At 42.4% G+C, this 22727-nt stretch overlaps 1 protein-coding gene across 5 annotated transcripts in view; it reads right to left on the reverse strand.

Moving 5' to 3' along the window:
- SMURF1 (SMAD specific E3 ubiquitin protein ligase 1) overlaps window positions 1-22727 on the reverse strand; it is a 106644-nt gene that overhangs the window by 24426 nt on the left and 59491 nt on the right. For 4 of the 5 annotated variants that reach the window (XM_032328467.1, XM_032328466.1, XM_032328470.1 and 1 more), the window contains exons 2-6: window positions 5676-5714; window positions 4407-4515; window positions 2576-2709; window positions 2354-2419; window positions 1050-1125 (exon numbers count right to left, since the gene is read on the reverse strand). In XM_032328467.1, the coding sequence (XP_032184358.1) occupies window positions 1050-1125; window positions 2354-2419; window positions 2576-2709; window positions 4407-4515; window positions 5676-5714 (424 nt within the window). The remainder of the gene's footprint in view (window positions 1-1049; window positions 1126-2353; window positions 2420-2575; window positions 2710-4406; window positions 4516-5675; window positions 5715-22727) is intronic. The other variant, XM_032328469.1, reaches the window with a different exon arrangement.

Consider the following 22727-nt stretch of genomic DNA (forward strand, 5'->3'; position numbering starts at 1 on the left):
CCTCCCGAACAATTCTGAAGACAATTTACCTTAATAGGCTATTCCCCTCACAAGTAGTTTCTAGAAGCATCTTACACTGAAAACTTTCAAACATGCACAAATTGAGAGACTGCCTCCACGGCCCACCCCCGCCAGCCCCCCGGACTCATCGTCCAGCTACGACAACAGCCAGCTCCTAGCTGCTACTCTATCCTCTGCTCTCTGCTAGATTATCCTGAAACCAATCCCAGCGTGTTTCCGTTTCATCCTTACAGCATATAATCTCGAGAAGATAAGGACTTCTTCCATGATCACAAATGAAAAAAGGGGCATTGATTTTTTTTTTTTAATATCATCAAACACCAGTGTCCAAATTTCTCCAGTCATTAATCAGGATCTAACAGAGGTCCCCACACAGCACAGGGCTCTTAAATCTCTTTTATTATTAATTTGTAGATTCTCTTCCTTTTTATTTATTCCTATTGTGATACAGCTGTCCAAGACGGCGTCCCCCGCACTCTACCGAGCGCCCCCTCTGGACACTGCTCTGTGCCCTCCCGCAGGGGAGGTCGGCTCATTCCTCCGACTGGATTTCCAAGAGCTACGTCAATGTCAGATCACCTCTCTTTGGTGGTATTTTAGCAACTATTAATGATTGCTGCCCAGCTCCATGAAGGCACCTGGGCATCACAAAACTAGGACAGGGACCATAGAGTTTTTAAAATTTTGTTTTGTTTTAAGTGTTTCACAGCTTTTTTTGTTCAGTGTCATGTCAAGAATTTTTCATATATTTGATGTGTTCCTGTCTGTTGCAGTTATATTTCTTACTGATGCTCAAACTCCCATCTCTGGCCAGGGAAAACCTCTTTGAATTGGATCCCGAGGAATCTTGCAGGCACGGTGCCACTCATCTGTACAGCTTCCTTTATAAACAGGGAAACCCGGCCTGTAGCCCGAAGTCCTTTCCTGCGTGCCACGCGCTCAGCACGCAGGTGTAAAGGCTACAGTCAGGGACCAAGAGAGCCCAGGGCAGCAGAGATGCGAGCGGGCACGGCCACGGGGATACGTACCCTTCGTTCTCCAACAGTCCCCTGCAGTCCACCACGGAGCCTCCAGTGCCTATCCTGTCCCGTGTCTGTAAACTGACTAAAACAGAGAAGAACGTGTTGCATTAGAAACCAGCGGCATTTCATACAACTGTCACACAGTGAGCCACTGCGAATGTGTAACTTCCGTACGCTATTACTACACAAAGCGAGGCACGTGTACACACAGAAACGTATCTACTGCCAGGCTCTCCAGTATGAAGCACTGACTCCGCGAGCTGCTTGGAACAGTCCTGGGAAGTGCGGAGAAGGGGGTGCTGCGTTTTCATCCGCCCCATGAAAGATAAAGATTCATAATAGTCGCTTCCTCTAAGTTACCTCATTTTTAAGGAAGATCTTTAATGACACAGAGAGCGCTTCCAGTATCTGCAAAGTCTAGATGAATTTAAATATTTATCCTCTATCCCTACTGTGAACAACAAACACACGCATAACATTGCTTCTAGATACTCGTTTTTCCCCCTGGCACACCACTCCACGGAGAAAAAGAAATCACAAACGGAAAAGCATTAAGTGAGAACTTTCTCATTACGACAGTTTTCAGGATGCGTAACCACCTGTTCATTTATTTTGAGTCAAGTCTCTTCAAAGACAGTGCCTGCAAGATTTGGGGTCCTAACTCACTCGGGTATGCTGCTGAACTGCTGGGTTTTCTCCAGCTCCTTGCAATGCACGTGGGAATTACCCTAAAACACTAATAAAATGAGGTGGATAACAGAACAAGCCACCTGACAGGGAAAGCGCTTCCAACGGGATACCTCTTGCCAACACTTGTAACTTTAGCATATCTCATTTTTCTCCCTCCTCCACAGTTCAGTCCTAACTCTATAAAATCCCGATTACGTGGACGTCTTCCGAAGTCATCCTTGCTTTGTACACACACACACACACAGTAGGTCTTCCTGAAGAAACCAGTTCTCGGCCCTCGCATGTGTGGCCACATTTCTTATCATGTGCCTTGGAAGAGACATTGACAAATTAATCGTCCATGAATGAGGTGCTTCAAATGATATTTGAAATTCTAACCTGAAATCTTTTGGGAGCCTAGTCATGGTCCTCAACTTGGGATGACAGGATGAAGGGAATTAGATAAAATAAGAAAACCACACAAGATGAACGTTTTTAGTGCTGAAAAGATGGCCCCGGATGTGGCCTGTCCTTTGACATCAGTCACCACTGACAGTGCCTGCGTGTGCTTTCTCGGTGAGGAAGCGCCGAATGTGAAAGTCTGTAAAAGCATCTCTTTATACAGATGAGAAAGTTCTTACCCACTATTTGGCCACGAACTGCATCAGTATCTGAGGGGTTTAGTTTGCATAGATCCAAACGCTGGTCTGCAAACAAACAATTCAAAACTTAACCCAGGGAAATGTTAACTAGGGAGGAAGGCAGGAATTGTGTATTTCAGTATTCAAAAGGAAAAAAAAAAAAAGATGCCTCATAAGCCTTCTTCGGTTGGATGGAGAGGCAGAAAAGTATTTGGTTCTTACATCCGGTATCTTTTAATCGGCTGATGGCGTTGGAGAGCAGCCGCACGCAGCCCAGAAAGCCAGCCCCCTGCTTCTTGTGGATTTTCTTGTGGTTCCACACGCTGATGGTTATGGAATCCGTTTTGCCGACATACCTGAAAACGTGCAAACTCTGGTTTAATTGTCTTTCTGAGTTAGGATAGCCCACTGAGAGCTCATCTGATGGACCTGTTGGTACAAAAGAGCCCCTTGAACACGATGGGGGCCCTCTGGTCCACATCTAACGGGCACTCAATAAATACATATCGACTCACATCGATGGTGTGGGAAGAGGCCTCCAGCCAGTTATAGAAGAAGCAAATGGACATAACTGCATCGCAACAATAATCTGAGGACAGAGACTCGCTGTATTTGCACAGCTCCAAAGGACAACCGCAGGATTCATAAATTCCCACCAATTAGGCTTCACTGCAGAATACCAGTTTGCACCAAGGGGCCTTAAAAACCCAAAGATCCACCCGAGGCACACTACAGAGCCCTAACGCAGACATTACACCCCAGCTGCTGCCCGTGCAAGTCAACCACAGAGGGCAGCTTTCGGGGCAAGGAGTGACCACCCCTCTTCAAGCCACTTGGGATTCTTGAGTGTAACTGCAGTGAGTCTTGGAATCCAGTTCCTAAACATCCCACCCAAACCCAGTGCAATCCGTATCCTACAAAACCAAGAATCACTCCACATTCCTTCAATGAAATTTTCTCAGCGGGGACACGAAAATGGAGGTGGATGTAAAACAGTGGTTTTCAAAGTGCAATCCGTCTTAGGAACGAAGGTAAATTCTCTGATGATTGCATAGGCTGAGAGACATTCAACCGTACCAAACGATATTTTCTCTTGTAGAAAATCTACTTGTACTAAGAAGTGGGATTTTATTTATTTATTTATTTAAGATTTTATTTATTTATTTGACACACAGAGAGAGATCACAAGTAGGCAGAGAGACAGACAGAGGGGGAGGGGGAAGCAGGCTCCCCGCTGAGCAGAGAGCCCAATGCGGGACTCCATCCCAGGACCCTGGGATCATGACCTGAGCTGAAGGCAGAGGCTTAACCCACTGAGCCACCCGGGCACCCAAAAATGGCATTTTAAAAGATGGAAATATACATAATACATTTGCATAATAAGTATGAATAATAATGCATTTTTTAAAAGATTTTATTTGTAAATAATCTCTACACCCAGCATGGGGGGCTCGAACTCACAATCCCGGGTTCCATGCTCCACAGACTCAGCCAGTCAGACGTGCCGAAAATAATACATTAATTAATTAATAATGTCTGCCTTTGGCTCAGGTCCTGATCCCAGGGTCCAGGGATCAAGGCTTGCATTGGGCTCCCTGCTCGGAGGGAGCCTGCTTCTCCCTCTACCCTTCTCCCCTGCTCATGATCTCTCTCGCTCTCTTTCAAATAAATAAATAAATAAATAAAATCTTTTTAAAAATAAATAAAGTAAAGCTCTACAACCAAGTTTAGACTTTCACTGGAAAAGATAAACAACAACAAAACAGCATACAGAGGACCTGAACTATGGCCCCTATTTTTCCTGTTAACATGGCCAGGAGATCGAAAAGTTTGAAAACCACAGTTACAGAAGCAAACCATAAAAATCCGTGAAAATGTCAAACACAAGAACTTCCAGGTATGTGGACTCTAAAATTAGGCAGGATGTATCCATTTGGCCATCCAGTAAGAAATTAGTAAATCATTTTTATCTTTATTATTAAATGCTTCTCTTAAAAGCTAGATACCTACTTTCCTGGGGCTCCCCAAACGGCTTATACAATATTTGACTCACAGATCATAGTGCTGGTTCCACTTGGGGTCCAACGTGTTTTTCACAGTGTCCGTTGAGTGGCACTGCCCAGATCCGTCCACCACAATCTTTGCAAAAGGGTCGGGGAGTCCTAGAGGAGAGAGGACAGCCACACCTAGATGAGACTACAGATCCATCCATGGGACACAGAACACAGCCTTACAGGCTACAGAGAGCTTCAAGATCATCTAATTTGGTGAAGATTACCCTGCTGCATTTTACTCTCTAATTTAGGGTCAATTTGATGAGCAAAGTAAGTTCTTGCTAGTTAGCTTCCTAAGAAAGGTAACTCAGTATGATGGCACTCACAGATTTTTAGAGGCTAGAAAACGATAAAAAGAAAAAGGTTTAAATTCAAATTTCATTTCCGATGATCACAAAGCAGGCTAATTAGCTGGAAGAAAAGGGGTCTGTAATTAATTGCATTTAAACTCTCTAAAAAATAACCTAGAAATCTTGTTTATTGATCTTTGTCTAGTTTATCTATGGACACAAGTGTTCACCAAGTCTTAATGAGGAAGGTTCCTAAAGGCTGGCGTGTGAATCACATGGATTTACACGATCCAAGAGGTAGCACAGGGCTTTAAAGATACACCTCGATGGGGACCACTACTCCCGGGCTTCCCAGCTACTTAAATAAAGCCCGTAAGCCCAAGTTTAAAGTGTGAATAATACCACTTAAGAGTTGAGCAGCACTCTTGTGAGAATCAGAAAGAGTGAAAAATTTCATGCTGCAGGCACCTGCTCTATTGAATTTTTTTAAGTTAAGGGTTAACTTTTTCCTGCAGAAAAGGATCACCATTCTATCTTTGGCACTTTTATTTTTTTTTTATACTTCCTTTCATCATGAGGCTTTCAAGATGTGATTTAATTTCTAAAATTTGACTAACAATTTGACTCAAACCCAGCTATTTTATAGAACAAATGTCTCGTGTGTGTTGGAGCTGAGAACACTTCATCCAGCAGAAAGCAATGTATTGATGGGTAGAAAGACAGAAAACAGGGTGCAGCCGGAACAGGGAATGAGAGAGACCATTTTTCTGGTATGAGTTATTAACTCCATGCCTCGCAGCTAAGGAGCCTCTGCATTGTAGTCAACTTGGAAATGAAGTTGGTCAAATGATAGATCTATTCAGCAAAGGGCAGAACTCTTCCGGGGAATAAGCCCAGGAGTTTTTTTAAAGTTGACATTGCAAAAACGTGTGAGGAATATTAATGTGGTTAAGAGAGCAAAAGCAGGTGTGTACTTACTGAAGAAGTCTTTCTTTGCAAGGTTCTTGGCACATAATACTGAAAACAAACAGAAATCTAGAGTTAGCATTCATGGAAAAGATGTTCACCACCATCAGCGAAAAGTTGTTCACCGCCATCACACCCACCAGGTCTGGGTTGTGTTGCCCCAACCCCGCAATGGCCCCCAATTCACGTCAAAGCCCTAAGCCCAATGTGATGGCGTTTGGAAGTGGGACCTTTAGGAGGTGCTCAGGTTTAGGTGAGCTCATCAGGGTGGGGCCCTCATGGTGGGATTAGTGCCCCAACAAGAAGAGACCCCAGAGCTTGCTCTCGCAGCAAGATGGTGGCTGTCTCAATGCCACAAGAGGGTCCTCACCAAGACCCACATCCGCCAGCGCCTTGATTTTAGGCTTTTCCATCCTCTAGAACCAGAAATACATGTCATTTAAGCCATGTCATCTATGGTATTTTGTTAGGGCAGCACAAATGACTGAGACCTAAGTCTACATTTGCAACGGGGAAAAAAAAATCTAGAACTTCTCTTTGCCAGTGAGTATCTTTCAAGTTTAGAACTATGCTAAACAAAAAACCTGACAAGTAACTAGAAAATATTTTCTCCTCCAATTGGAAATCAACTGTAACAAATATAAGATGTTTTCATTTAAACTTTAAATGTTAAATATACAGAGATAAATTTATCAATATGCTCTCAGAACCACACAGAATCACATGAACGCCAATTCAAATTAAGACCTACAATATTTACTTTATAGCTCCTGCTGAGAGCAACAAAAGGAACTGCATTTTGGACATCCGGAGAAATAACACAATATCGCAAATGCTAGATAAGAGAAAGCAAGGGAGACTGATGGAAAATATGAGACCACCATCAAGACCATCAAGTGATGTGAAACATAAATGAAAAAAATGCGTATTAAGAATTTAGCACAATGGGGCGCCTGGGTGGCTCCGTGGGTTAAAAAAGCCTCTACCTTCGGCTCAGGTCATGATCTCAGGGTCCTGGGATCGAGCCCCGAATTGGGCTCTCTGCTCAGCGGAGAGCTTTTTTCCCTTCCTCTCTGCCTATTTGTGACCCTCTGTCTGTCAAATAAATAAATAAAATCTTCAAAAAAAAAAAAAAAAAAGAATTTAGCACAGGGGCGCATGGGTGGCTCCGTCAGTTAAGCGTCTGACTCTTGGTTTCAGCTCAAGTCATCATCTCAGGGTCGTGAGATCGAGCCTGGCGAGGGGCTCCGGGCTAAGGGTAGAGATTCTCTCTCCCTCTGCCCCTCCTTCTCTCTCTCTCTCAAATAAATAAATAAATCCTAAAAAATATTTAGCACAATGTTGGCACATAGAGAGAATACAATAAATGCTGTTATCATTATTTTAAACGACAAGGCGGCATCAATTACTGTGAAAAACTTTTGTTCTGCCAGCTGTTCCATGATTAAAGCTACCACCGCAAGGGAAAACACACCAATGTCACTTTTCCAGCGCTCCACAAATTTTGCCAGTTTTTAAGAATACAGTGCTTTGCTATGAACATATCATTTTTATGTATATTCATATACATTGTTCCATCAACTTTTCACTTGGCATACTTCTACGTCACAGCTTTATGAGAGATAATTCATACACTATACAATTCATCTAAAGCATAAAATTCGGTGGGTTTTTGTATATTCACAGGTTGCAAAAGCCCCACAATCGATTTTAGAACATTTTCCTCATCCGCCGGAAGAGATTCCATACCCATCAGCTAGGACTCCTCACCCTCCTCCTAGCCGACCTCTAAGCTACTGTATGTTTCCATGGAGTTGCCTTCTGGACAGTTCACAGAAGCAATCACAGCGTATGTGGCATTTTGTGACCGGCTTCTTCCACTGCGCGTGTTTTTAAAGTTCACCCACGTTGTAGCGTGAATCAGTACTTCGTTCCCCTCCGTAACTGAGTGATACCCTATTGTACGGACAGACTGCATTTTCTTTCTCCATTCATCAGCTCAGAGACATCTGGGTTGTTTCCAATTTCAGGCTATTGAGTGATCCCATACAAGCTGGGATGCAGACCTAGATTTTATTTTTCTTGTTGGGAATCTCTGAGGCATTACGTCTAACATTTTGAGCAAGTGCCCGGCTGTTCCCCATGGCACTGGCACTATTTCATCGTCCCACCAGCAACATCTTGACGGCTCCGATTTCTCCACACCCTAATACTTGTTATTGTCTGTCTCTGTGGTTCTTCATCTCTGTGGTTTTAATTTGCACTTCTCTGATGACTCATGACATTTCTTGTGCTTATTAGCTATTGGTAAATGTTCTTTGGAGAAATTCCTATTTAAACTTCTTTGCCCATTTTTCAATTGGGTGATTTGCCTTTTTCTGTCAGAATTCTTTATTCTAAGTATATAGATTTCTATAGAGAAGCTAACCTTATCAGATATAAGATTTGCAAATATTCTCCCATTCTGGGGGTTTTCATCTTCTTGATGGTGTTATTTATTTATTTATTTATTTATTTATTTATTTATTTATTTATTTTTAAAGATTTTATTTATTTATTTGACAGACAGAGATCACAATTAGGCAGAGAGGCAGGTAGAGAGAGAGAGAGGGAGAAGCAGGCTTCCTGCTGAGCAGAGAGCCTGATGCAGGGCTCGATCCCAGGACCCTGGGATCAGACCTGAGCCGAAGGCAGCGACTTAACCAACTGAGCCACCCAGGCACCCTCCCTAAGTATTTTAATCTTTTGGGTACTATTGCAAATGGAATTGTTTCCTTAATTACATTTTCAGATGATTCTAGTGTATAGAAATACAACTGGTTTTTGTACATTCAACTTGTATCTTATAACTTTGCTGAACTCATTTATCAGCTCTAATACTTGATTATTTTGAATTTTCTGTATAAAGATCATACCATCTGCAGATACAGTTTTACTTCTTCCTTTCCAATCTGGATACTTTTAAAAAATTTCTCCTGCCTAACTGCCCACTACCTCCAATACGAGACTGAATAGCAGGGGCGGGCACTCACCTTGGTCCTGACCTTAGGGGGAAAACATTCAGACTTTCAACCACTGAGTAGGATATTAGCTGGGGGGGTTTCGTAGATGCCCTATATTTGGCTTGGGAAGTTTCCTTCTGTTCCTAGTTTGTTGAGTGTTTTTATAATGAAGTGCCATTAGCTTTTGTCAAATACTTTTTCTGCATCACTAAGATGGTCATTTAGTGTTTGTCTTGTATCCATTGGTATGATACAGTACATTAATTCTCAGGTGGTAAACCAACCCTGCATTTGGAGATAAATTCTTAAAGATTTTATTTATTTATTTATTTGACGGATGGAGACAGAGAGGCAAGCAGGCAGAAAGGCAGGCGGGGCGGGAGGAAGCAGACTCCCCACTGAACAGAAAGCCTGATGCGGGGCCCGATCCCAGGACCCCAAGACCACGACCCGAGCCGAAGGCAGAGGCTTAACCCACTGAGCCACCCAGGCGCCCCTCTTAGTTCTTTTTTTAAGTGAAGAAATGGTATTCATTTTTCTATAACATTTAGTAGAATTTGCCAGGAAGCCATATAGGCCTGAGCTTTACCTTGTGGAAAGTGTTTTCAATTACTAATCTAATCTTTTCACTTTTTACATGTCTACTCAGATTTTTCATTTCTTCTTGAATCAGCTTTGGTAGTTTGTATCTTTCTAGAATTCTATTAGCTTCACTTTGGTTATCTATTTGTTGGCATACAGGTGTTTACGGTATACCCTAATACCTAATTATCCTTTTTACCTCTATATAGTCAGTAGCCCTTCCTTCCCAAGGGATGGACACACACACACACACACACACACACATTTTGTCTCTCTTTGGTCTCCTTCGTGGCTAGATCATAATTCATTACAACCCCTGCTGCTTTGCTTCTGTAATTACAAAAGAAATACTTACAAAAAATGAAAACTTGGAAATGTGTAAGTAGAAAACTCACGACCCTGAAATCTCGTCATTAACTCTCCTTAAGATTCTCCTGACTACTTTCTCATGCTTATCATTCCCACTGAACTTTCCAATCATGTTGAGCAAGTTAAAAAAAAAATTACTTAATAAATAAATTTGAGGGGACTTATCTCTTGACAATACTGAGTACTCACATTCTTGAACGTAGTACATTGATCCATTTATTAAATTCTTTAATGCTCTTAAGTGAGGTTTTAAAGTATTTCCTAAAAGTTTCCCACATTTTTAATTGGGTTTATGCTTCAGTGAGTTTTGGTAATGTTGTGAAGGGGAGTGTTCCTTTCACTGCATTTTCTGTTATGTGGATATAGGAAAGCTACTGACTTTCTTGCATTAATTTAAAATCCGCCATCTTTCCACCTCCCTTCAAATGGTTCTGCAGATGTTGTCTCCTTCGACTTCTTTTTTCTCTCCCACAGTTTCAATGTCTCAAAGGCTCTCACGTCAAGCTCAGATGTCCAAAACTAAAGCTGAAATCCTCCCACTCGGCCTAAAAAGCTGGTCCTCTCTCAGGATCCATTACTTCAGACAGCTACACCCATCAGTTGCACAAGCCAGAAATCCGCGTGTCATGCTTTTACTTCTCCATCTCTCTGGAGTGTCTCGACTCACCATCTCCACCCTTGTTCAAGTCCCCAGCATCAGCCATCACCTAGGAAACTTTTCAAAATTTAAATCTCCTGCCTCCTTCCACACTGGCTTCCCATTGCAAAACTCCAGTCCTGCCATGCTCTAACCCCAACAATCTACCTCCCCTCTTCGGCCTCAAACATTCTCCACCAGCTCCTGGCTCTCGTCTGTCTAAGGTGCTGGTGCCGGGCTGCTTTGGACTAGAAGAATTCTGCTCACATCTCAAAAAGACGGATCTTGGTTCATATTTACAAAACTAGTGATGTTTTAATTAAAGGCTCATTCCAGTGGAATGTGATTACCTCATGAAGGGGAGAAAGTCTCAATAGCATCAGCAAAGACAACCTCGCCTCCCTTTTGTGTTAAAACCATTTAGGGTCATACTGAATCTGGTTCGGTTAAAGGAATTGTGATTTCTCCCACTAGAATAACAGTGTGATCTTGTACACTCTAGGAGGTAAAATGATAAACTGTAATTTAGCGCAGCCTAAAATCCCACTCCATCGAGAGACGCCAGTTCTGAATGAGCTTCTGAGGGCACAATGAACAGAAAACGAAGTCTATTTCTCTCAGCGTAGACCACTGCCTGGTTGCTTTGACTCCAACTCTCGGGTCCCCCTCTAGTTCGGACACATCATGTCTCTTACATCCCATGATTTCCTAATCACATGCCAGAATTTCCTATGTTGGGGATAAGTGACAGCGAATTACCGAGGGGGCAGGTGCTCCTCTGCCTGCCCCCTGGGTCCCCACCAACAGCAACACCACTCTTGTGACTTTAGAGGCTCCGAAGCCCTTTTATGTACGGTATTTTCTACCTCTTCCTCACAGCATTTGGCAAGCGGACAGACAAGGCAGGTGTCATTTTTCCCCCCGTCTTTCTCGGTGAAATGATGAAGATTCAGAAAGATGCAGCAGCCACCCCTCCCCCTTCCAGCCCATCCCACGTGACGCTATCACAGCAACCGCACGGCCGCTACCACTTTAAGATTAAATCCTCTCCCACGGGGCGCCTGGGTGGCTCAGTGGGTTAAAGCCTCTGCCTTCAGCTCAGGTCATGATCCCAGGGTCCTGGGATCGAGCCCTGCATCGGGCTCTCGGGTTCTCTGCTTGGCAGGCAGCCTGCTTCCTCCTCTCTCTCCGCCTGCCTCTCTGCCTACTTAGTGATCTCTGTCAAATAAATAAATAAAATCTTAAAAAAAAAAAAAATCCTCTCCTTGTCCGCTGCTTCGGCTCTGTTCCTCCCTTATAAGAGGGTCCGCTGGAATAAGGAACTGTGATTTTTATATTCACCACTGTCTTGGGAACTTGGTGTGGCGCCTGGCACACAGAGCTTACTTTTAAAATGCTTGCTGAATAAATGAATTGAAAAATAACCTTTTCTTCTTCTTTTTTTTTTGGAGAGAGAGAGAATGTAAGCGGGGAGGGACAGAGAAAATCTTGACCGGGCTCCACACAGAGCCCAACGTGGGACTCGATCTCATCCGCCTGAGATCACGACCTGAGCCCAAATCAAGAGTCAGACTGACTGCACCACCCAGGCTCCCCTTGTAATAACCTTTCTATTTTCCCCTGAACTCATCATTAGAACATGAACACCAAGAAGGCAGAGACGATCTTCCTGAATCATGACATCCCTGCCGTGCAGCACAGGGCCTGGATGAGTGAAATTCTCAGGAAATGTTGGAAATGCTTGAAGGAACGGCTAAATGAGGGAGACCCCTTGGCCAGCGCCACCCACCCCCCCCACCCCCGCTCCCAGCTGCGGCGTGGCTGCCTCCGTCAGGGGTAGAGGAGTCCCTCGCCCTGGGGCTCTTGGGAACAGGTTCATGCTATTTCTTGAGGTATCATTAGGGACATCTGGCTGACACTAAGGGAAAACATAGTCCCCTGAAATTTCAAGCCAGATGTAATATTTCAACAAGGGAGAAATTAAGTGTATGTCAAAAAACCAGTAATACAAACTGAGAGGGCGTTTGGAAATTTTCATTTGAACAAAAGCCCTCATTAACGAACAAAGTCATTTTTACATCTCAAGGGATGGTCTTCAGGGACTGGTTAGGCCACTGTATTCCAAGAAGATACATAACATATTTGATTTTTAAATTTTAATTGTAAAGTGCTGCTTTTTGGGACACCCTGGATTTGCCCCTGCGGGATGGACTCACGAAGACTCCTTCCTGTGGGAAGAATGACCCAAGCCAGCCTCACGGGCAGCAATTTCCAAAGCCACGGCTCGCGTGTGTTTGAGTTCTTCCCAAGCATCACAGGCTACACAACTGACCTCATCTAAAACCTGTTCTACCTCCAGACCATGTTTCTATCTTAAATCAGCCAAATGGTACATCTTTCAGCCAGGAGAGTGGACCCAAGGCATCTACGGTCAGGGGACTACACAGGTGTCTTAGAATACAGGAAAACCCAGGTTGTTTTTAGAGACCGTTTTATCTCAATAGTTAAGGTTCTACTCCAAAAGTAATCAGTTCAGGGAATTACCAATGATGTCTCTCTACACAAGTTTGTTTTTCCTTTCAAATGTCCGCATGTCAAACACCACACACAGTGACACTGATGAACTCCAACACCTGAGCCCCCTGCGTCTACCGTCTCAGCTCCTGCAAAGCTCGTGGTGACTTAATAATTACTGGCAATCAAGGAGCGCTATGCAACGTGACCTTCCCAAACCACGCTGGCAAGCGGACTATATATCCCAGGCAACCATCTGACCAAAAACATCCGATGAGACTTATCCATGGAATCCAGGGGGATAGTTTGGGAGATGTGGAAACTTTGTCACTGCTTTGCGAAACTTTAAAAAATACAATCTAAGTCCCTTTAGTGTAAAGACGGCAGCTGAAATTTACTGAATGCTCACCAGGTAATGTGCAGTATATTAAGTATCTGACATGCACGACTGCGTTTACTCAACACCACAATTTCATGGAGTATTTTCATTACATTCATTTTCCTGATGAGAAAGCTAAGGCTTTAAAAGATCATAGGACTTCACCACCCCCCCACCCCGAGTCAGGCTAGTACATAAAAGCTGCTACTTCTGAGAGGTAAATCCATTTAACCTCTTAACAGATGTTTGGTGATCACCCCACGCCAGGTGGAGTCCTGTTCTAACGCTGAAGGTTCCATGAAGCACAAAACAAAACAAAACAAAATTTAAAAGTCTGGGGCTTGCTGTCAGTTTGTTTCCTCAGGGTTTGGCATTAAAGAAAAGTAAATTAAGATACTTTTTTTTTGGTTTAATAGCAATTGCTTAAAACTAACTTCTCAAGCATTCTTCCTAAGGTTGTACAATATAAAATAAAACTCAACTTTGTCAGGAAGGAAATGAATTTTAACCCCAAAAAGGTTGTCATTGAGTAAATGATATCTGATCATCACCCTAGAAGGACAGGAATGAACTCTGTTAATAGGCGATAATCCAGGGCTAACTGGAGGAGAAACCTGCAGGCTTCCAAATATCCTCACCTACCTGGGCTGTGTCCTTCTGATGAAGTCATTTTAAACAAGGTGATAACCACTGAGAGTGAGAGAAATTGAGGGATTTAGAGGAAAGAAAGCTAGAAGTAAGCAAATTAGTCTATAACCTGGTCACTGAAACAGACATAAAACAAACAGGCAAGGAGGGAAAAAGTAATAATTAACAAATAATAGCAGGAGAAATTTCTTTGTGCATTTTCTCTCCTTCAGTTACTAAGCTGACAAATGAGGCTTTATTAATTGGATGCATAGAAAGGTCAACAGAAAACCGAAAAGTAAGCAGGGGAACACATTGCCAGTATCCCCATGCAAGGTTATAAAATAAAAACCATAATCTTCTAGAACAAAGCCCCTTATCATTTCTTTTCTATTTATCATTTTATAGCGCCAAGTTCTAAAGCTCTGAAGTATTTAAGGGTATCTTTTGCACGATTTTATCATAAAATCTTTTATAATTACTTAGCTCATCATTATTTGCATCACAGTGTAAGTCAGGGCAAAATCATTATGCTCAATTTAGTTGAGAAAAATCGACGCTCAGGAGATTGAGCAACTTGCTCTAAGTGACCCAGCGAAGTCAGTGATGGAGACAAGAACTTAAACCAGTCATGAATGAAAACCACTGAGTTCACTGAATTATGCTCCTTCGTTAAGACAACTGAGTGTGAAGAAGAAAACAATCTGTTACTACATTAAAAATTTCAAATCAATGTGGCCAACACTAGATTCAAAAGATCATTTAAATTAAAAAAAAAAATCAGGGGCAGCTGGGAAGCTCAGTCGGTTAAGTGTCCGACTCTTGTTTTTGGCTCACTTGGGTCGTGATCTTAGGGTCGTGAGATTGAGCCCCACATCGGACTCCACACTGAGTGCAGAATCTGCTTATGATTTTCTCTCTCTCCCTCTGTCCTTGTATCCACCCCACTCTTTCTCTCTCTCTCAAAATAATAATAATAATAATAATAATAATGACCCAGCAAGTCCACCCTCAGGCACATAATCAACAGAAATGCACACATATACATATGTTCGCCACATGGAATGGTTACAACAGCAGTTGGCGAAAGTCAAAGGCCGAGAACCAATGAGACACCTACCAACAGTACAGTGAATAAAGAAGTTGCAATATTCACAAAACGGAATATTATAGAGCAGTGAGCGAACCAACCTACAACTACACACAAAATTAGGAAGGAATCTCATAAATTGAGATGATATGGAATGAAAGATACAATCTACGTTATACAACGCCATTTATACAAAGCACAAAACCAGAAAGAACTAATATATACTGCTGAAGTGTGATTAACCTTTAACGGGGGACAAGGTAGGGACTGGACAGGATCACGAGGAAGGCATCTGGGGAACTGGCCAGCCTATCTCTTGATCTGGGTGCTGACGACACCTGTGTTTGGTTTGTGAGAATTCAATGAACCATACACTTAAATATTTATAAATCAATCATAAAAATCAATGGAACAGAATAGAAAATCCAAATATAGACCCATAGGTCTGAGATCAATTGATCTGCACCAAAAGTGCCAAGATAATCCAATGGGGGGGGGGATAGTCTTTTCCCATCTAGAAAATGGGATATCTAGTTGGAATAAATGGGATATCCTTAGGGTAAAAATAAACTAGATTTAACTCTTGTCTTAAGTCATACACAAAAACTGACTTGAAATGGAGCATAGACTTAAACATTAGGTACCACTAAGGAAATAAAAGGCACTTTCACCCAGTCAGGGAAAAATCTTCGGAATATATATATATATATCTGACAAAAGATTTGTATGCAGAATGCATTACAATGCATTAATAGAAAAACACCCCAACTTAAAACCGGGCAAAGAAAACTGAGACACTGCACTGAAGACATCAAACGGTAAACACAACGAAACATGGTCAGCATCACTAATGATCAGTGTCACGCACAGGGAAACTACAGTCAGGTGTCACTGCACACCCACTAGAACAGCTAAAACTAAAGCGACGGACAAGACTACGTGCTCATGAGGACGTGGACGGACAAATCTCACATGTCGCTGGTGGAAGCAGAAATCAGGACAGCTACTTTGGAGAACTGTGTAGTAGACATGTGCCCCATGACTTAGCAACTCCACTCCTAGGTTTTTTTTTTTTTTTTAAGATTTTATTTATGTATTTGACAGAGATCACAAGTAGGCAGAGAGGCAGGCAGAGAGAGAGGAGGAAGCAGGTTCCCCGCCGAGCAGAGAGCCCGATGCAGGGCTCGATCCCAGGACCCTGAGATCATGACCTGAGCCAAAGGCAGAGGTTTAACCTGCTGAGCCACCCCGGCACCCCCACTCCTAGATTCTTATCCAAATGAAAACACAATAGCCACAAAAATATGTGTGCATGAAAGCTGACAACAGCTTTATGCATAATAGCTAAAAATGATAACCCAATATCCAGCAACAAGTGAATAGACAAATGGTGGTATAGCCATAAAAAAGCATGAATTACTGATACAAACAAAATATGGATAAATTTTATAAGCATTAAGAAATACCTAAGAGGGGGCGCCTGAGTGGTTCAGTGGGTTAAAGCCTCTGCCGTTGGCTCAGGTCATGATCTCAGGGTCCTGGGATCGAGCCCCACATCGGGCTCCCTGCTTAGCAAGGAGCCTGCTTCCTCCTCTCTCTCTGCCTGCCTCTCTGCCTACTTGTGATCTGTCAAATAAATAAACAAATAAAATATTTTTTTAAAAAATTACCTAAGAGTAACTGCCTGGCTCAGTCCGTTATGGATCTGCTTTCGGCTCAGGTCATGTCCTGGGATCAAGCCCCACTTGAATCCCTCTCCCTCTGCCCCTGTTCGTGCTCCCTCTCAAATAAATAAATAAAATCTTAAAAAAACAACAACAAACTTAAGAGTAAATGCTATATGACTGCATGTATATGAAACTTTAAACAGGCAAAATTAACCAGTATAAAAAGCCATCACTGGGTGAGTGGGCCCAGGAGCTAGGTAGGGAAACTAGCTACAAAGGGTCATCAGGAACTTTCTGGAACGATGGAAAGGTTATAGATCTTCACTCGCATGGTGGTTATGTGAGTGCCATACAACTAAGTGAACTATACACTTAAAATTAGAGAGCATGTTTTCTTATATTGATACCATTATATTTATTTATATATTTATTAAATAAAGCCTATTTTAAAAGAAAAAAGTCAGAATGCCGTACAAGAATACACAATGACATGAGAAGATAATCAGTATATTTAATTGGAAAAAAGTCACATTTGTAATATCATCATCTATTAAATGAATAAACTGCTCCATGGAGAAATGTATGCTTCTAGAACTAGGATACATAATATACAAGGTGAGTACCTTGTAGTGACAGATGTAAGAAAATGCTCAAAAAAAAAAAGAAAAGAAAGTGAAAGAATCCCACCACCACACTTCCAACTTGAATATAACTGACATGTTATTAGGTTTCCAGACTGTCAAGACAGAAGACACGCTGTCTGCCCCTTCCTCCAAAACCAACAGGAAAGATGAAATCGAATAGTTCAGACACACAGACACATAGCTCTGCTCACAAATTAAAGGAAACTCTAGGAGATGGAGAACAAACAAGAAAAGGAGGGAACCCTGAACTGTAAACAGAGGATGCAGCACATACGGGCAACTGTGACCACAGAAGGTGGCCCCAATACCGTAGCATCTCAGGCGAGGCCACAAGGGTGGGAGCAGGTGTACGACGAGCCATGGGGGGATGGGGGCGCACACCGTCCCGTGGGAGCCAGCGGCCCACAGCCAGGCTCCGCCTCCAGCTACAGAAGTGCAACACGTGGCTCTGGGACACAGGACAGGGTGCCAGCAGGGAACAGGGGACTCAGGTTCCGAGCTCAGCCAGTACACAGAGGAGCAGCCTCTTCGGCCGCGCTCTGCTCCCTCAACCTTCCATCCCTCTTGTGCCTTGACCGAGAAGCAGGAAACCCCAGCTGCAAAGATACTAAGAATCACTAAACGTTTGCAGAAAGTCACATCAAGAAAGAGAAAATAAACTTGATAAAATTGTTTTCCTCCTAAAACAGAGAACACACATTCTTTTCAAACACACATGGAATTTAGAAAAGCAGACTGTCTTCTAAGTTACAAAGGAAACTGAAATTTCCCATGTTGATAAACAGTCCACATTCATTCACTTAAATGTAATAAAACATCCATACCAAATACACAGCCTAAACAAATCTGTACATCTGGGGGGAAATTTTTTTAAAGATTTTATTTATTTATTTGAGAGAGAGAGAGCATGGCAGGGGGGGAGGGTCAGAGAGAGAAGCAGACTCCCCACTGAGCAGGGAGCCTGATACGAGACTCAAGCCTGGGACTCCAGGATCATGACCTGAGCCACAGTCAGTTGCTTAACTGACTGAGCTACTCAGGTGCCCCTGCACATCTGGAAAACTCAAAACCTATGTTTAAATAGTCACTGTGGTCAGAATGGAAATGAGAACATATGTATAATCAAATGAAAACAAAAAGTACTATATATTAAAACACATAGGCTTAACTTCATTCATTAAAAACCCAGAAAGACAGAAAATAAATGAACTAAGCTTCCAAGTCAAAAAAGGTAAATAATCCAAAGGAAGCAAAAAGAAGGATTAATAAAGGTAACAGTACACATTAATTAAAAAAAAAACAAAAAACAAAAACAGGAGATTTGCCAAAAAACCAGAAGCCAGTTCTTCTAAATCATTAGTTTTTGATGAACAAATCTTAAAATAAAATAAAATAAAATAAAAATAAAATGAACAAATCTTTTTAAAGCAAGCTTAACAGAAAAGAAAGCATACACAACTCCGGCAAAGACAAAAGGAGGAGATAAAACTAGCAGAATAAATGTTACAAATCGCAACAGTACACCCACCACAGGAGTGACTTCAAACCAATGGCTAAAATGAAAACTTTTGCAGGAACATGGAAGTTGCCCAAACTGGGCCCCAAAGCAGTAAAACCCTGACCATTAACTACAGTTAGTTGAAACGGTCATTGAAAATCTACCCACAAAAACAAGGCATCAAGCCCAGATGGTTTTACGGGAGGATTCTATCAAGATTTCAAGGTACAGATAATGCCCACCTTATAATTCCCTGGTTGACATCGAAACCAGAAATCATAAGCAAAGAAAATGACAGAGTGTGGTAGACATCCCTAACCTCTCCACATCCAGTCCCCCTCTCCCTCATGACGGAGGGAAGGCCCCACTTCTCGGCTCTCTGGAGGCGGCCGGGACCATGTGACTGTGGTGTGTCACTTCGGAGCCAAAGTACAGAAGAGCTGCTAAGAGATCTCCATGCCTCCGTGAGACGGTGGGCCAGCAGAACCCCTGTCGCGGGGATCACTGACTGACCATGTGGACAGCAGCCCCCACCAACCCACAATGAACGTGAACACAAAGTAAATCATGGTAACCGGAGGGTAGTACGGGGGAGACCCCCAGGCTGGGAACTGGCAGACCAGGGGGCCTCAGCCTGACATGTGCGTTCTTCCAGAAGGATGTATTCATTTAAAGATTGCTTTAAAAAAAATTAAATCTCATAGGTCCCAGAAAAAAAAAGAAAAGGGAAAAGACAATAGACACAGGAGAGGGAAGAAGGAAAAATGTGAAAGAAACCAGTAATTCGTTTAACATCTGGAGAATAGGGGCGCCTGGATGGCTCAGGTCATGATCCCAGGGTCCTGGGATCGAGCTCTGCATCCGTCTCTCTGCTCGGCAGCGAGCCTGCTTCCCACCCACCCCCTCTCTCTCTGCCTGCCTCTCTGCCTACTTGGGATCTCTCTCTGTCAAATAAATAAAATCTTCTTTACAAATCTGGAGAATAATCTCATAGTATATGGAGAATATTGGATTAAAAGATCTTTTGAGACTACCCTTTTAACAGACAGGGGACCAGCAACACTATTATTGGTGCTTTTCTATCCGTTTATCTTTTTAAAACAGAGGGGAAATAAATAGGATGACATTAATTTTTTAAAGAAAGTTTCCAGGTTTAAAAAAAATCAAAAAGTTTCTAGGTTTGGTTTTGTAGGAAGCAATTTCCCTGGTGTGGACACACATCTAGGGGTAGATTTAATAATTATTAACTATAAAACTAACAACAACAATTTCTGATATTTAGTGAGCTTACTCTGTGCCAAACATTATTAGTAGCGCATTACAGATTATTCTCTACCTAGTATTCACAGCAGATAAGGAAGCCAAGGTTAGGTGAGCTTCAGTTATTTGCCCAAGACCACAGAGCCTGTAGGAGGAAAATCTGGAGTCTGTCTGACCCTGAAGACCCAGCTCTACACAGCACTAGACTGATGCAGCGTGTTCTAAAAAGGTATAATTATGGTGACAAGTTGACATACAACACAAGGAAGCCAGAACACTCTAGAGAAACCTGTATTTAAAAAAAAAAAAAAAGGCAAACAAACATGACAAAATAAAAAGGGAACTCTTGCTTCTAACTAGAAAATGGAAAAAGAAAAAAACTGCAAAGTAGTCCTATCTCAGTGAGCGCTCATTTTAAAATACACCACCCGGTTAAGAGAGAATTCGCAAACCATGAAACTGGTCAAGTGTGAATACAATTCATTGGGTTTTAGTATACTCAGTTGTACAACCACCACCATTTAACTTCACTGCATTTTTTTTTTAAGATTTTATTTATTTATTTGACAGAGATCACAAGCAGGCAGAGAGGCAGGCAGAGAGAGAGAGAGGAGGAAACAGGCTCCCTGCTAAGCAGAGAGCCCAATGCGGGGCTCGATCCCAGAACCCTGGGATCATGACCTGAGCCGAAGGCAGAGGCTTTAACCCACTGAGCCACCCAGGCGCCCCTAACTTCACTGCATTTTAATCATCCACCAAAGAAGCCCTGTACCTGTGAGTAGCCACTCCTGATCCCCCTTTTTCCCAGCCCCCAGCAACCACTGATCTGCTGTCTCTTTGGATTTGCCTATGCCGGACATGTTGTATAAATGGAATCAACCATATGTAACATTTTTTTTTTACATAGGCTCCACACCCAACATGGGGCTTGAACTTACAAACTCCACGGACCGAGTCCCCCAGGCGCCGCATATGTGATGTTTTCTGATTGGTTGCTTTCACTCGGCTGAACGCTCAACATTTCATCACTCTGCAGCACGTATCAGTGCCTTCACTCATTCTGGGGATCAGATAATATTCAGCTATATGGACACAGCGTCTTCTGCTTATCTGGTCATCAGATAACGAACATTTCAGTTATTACCACATTTCAGGAGTTGTCTGGGTTGCCATGAATGATGGTGCTAAGGCACATTCGTCTAACAAGGTTTTATGCAGACCTACATGTTCGATTTTCTTGGGTCTGTATGTAGGGGGAGCACTGTGGGGTCACAGAGTAACTCTATGTTCAACGTTCTGCGGAACAGCCAAATTGTTTTCCAAAGTGGTCGCACAACTTTTCGTGCCTGCCAGCTGCGCATAAAGGTTCCAACTTCTCCGCCTCCTTACCGCCTTTATCATCTGTCCCAGCATCCCAGCACCGTTTGCTGAAAACCCTTCTTTCGCTCCATCTAATGGTCTTGTCATCACCGTCAAGAATCAGTCCACTGTAAATGTACGGATTTCCTGACTCAGTCCTGTTCCACTGACCTACGTGCGTCTGTCTGTCCTTATGGTGCGTAACATTCCACCTTGATTACCCTCGCTCCTAGAAAATGTTTGGAAGTTGGGAAGTGTTTCTAGTTCTGTCCTAGTTTTTCAAGACTGTTTTGGTTATCCTAGATCCCTTGCATTTCCATATGAATTTTATAATCAGCTTGTCAAATTCTGCAAATAAAGCCTCCTGGGATTTGGCGAGACAGGTCCTGTGTGGCATCTGTCGAAGAACCTGAGGAGCACTGTCACCCTAAGTCTTCCGGTTTAAAAACACAGGACATCTTTCCGTTTACTTAGGTCTTCTTTGGTTCCTTTCGACAACGTCTTGTAGTTTTCAGCATACAAGTCCCGCGCTTCTACTGTTGAATTTCTTGCTAATTTCTTTATGCTACTTTAAAGGGAATGGGTTTTAAATTTCTTTTCCCATAGATGAGTGGTTGCATAAAAAAGGTGGGGATGACAGCTAAGGGGTAATAGGGTTTCTTTTGGGGGTGGTGAGAATGTTCTACAATGGACTGTTGTGACAACTGCAAAGCTCCTTGAATATACTAAAATCCACTGAATGAAACACTTCAAGAGGTGAACTTTATAGTATGTGAATTATATCTCAATAGAGATGAGAGACAGAGAGAGAGAGAGAGAGAGAACAAACCCTATCAGGTAGGTGAACAAACTCCTAGCATCTTGTACTTTTCCATTTATATCAAAAGGAAAGACATTTCACATCCCCAGGCCAATGTCAAAGACATTTGTTAACAGAGTGGTGGTCTGCCTAGAAACATTAAATTGGTCTCAAACAAAGCTTGGCAAGACTGCCATTATTTTAAACTAAGGGAAGGGGAAAAGAAAACTTCTGCTGTTTGCTTTTCTAATGTTGATCAGGTACATTTCAGAGTGACAAGTAAGTAACTTGCCCATTAGGCAAACCACCTAAACTGCTATAGTGATTTCAAAATTGTTGGAAGAGCCTCCCAATTAAATCCCTGCTTCCTCTGTTGATTCAAACCCAATTATTGTTAAAGCATTATCAGAATCCTTTTTTGTAATGCCTGAAGGGTCTCTACTGCCTACAAATTGCTTTCTTTGGAGTTCAAAACACAAAATACAGTTTCTCTTGATCTACTTTGCCAACTTTCTCACCCAACTATGGTTCATTTAACTGCTTCTAGACAACATAGCAATTTTTTTTTTTTAATCTGTAGGTCTTTCTTCATTTTACATGCTGTCCCTCTGTGATATCTAACCAATGTTTCTTGAGC

The sequence above is a fragment of the Mustela erminea genome, chromosome 20, assembly GCF_009829155.1.
Source record: "Mustela erminea isolate mMusErm1 chromosome 20, mMusErm1.Pri, whole genome shotgun sequence".
Taxonomy (NCBI): domain Eukaryota; kingdom Metazoa; phylum Chordata; class Mammalia; order Carnivora; family Mustelidae; genus Mustela; species Mustela erminea.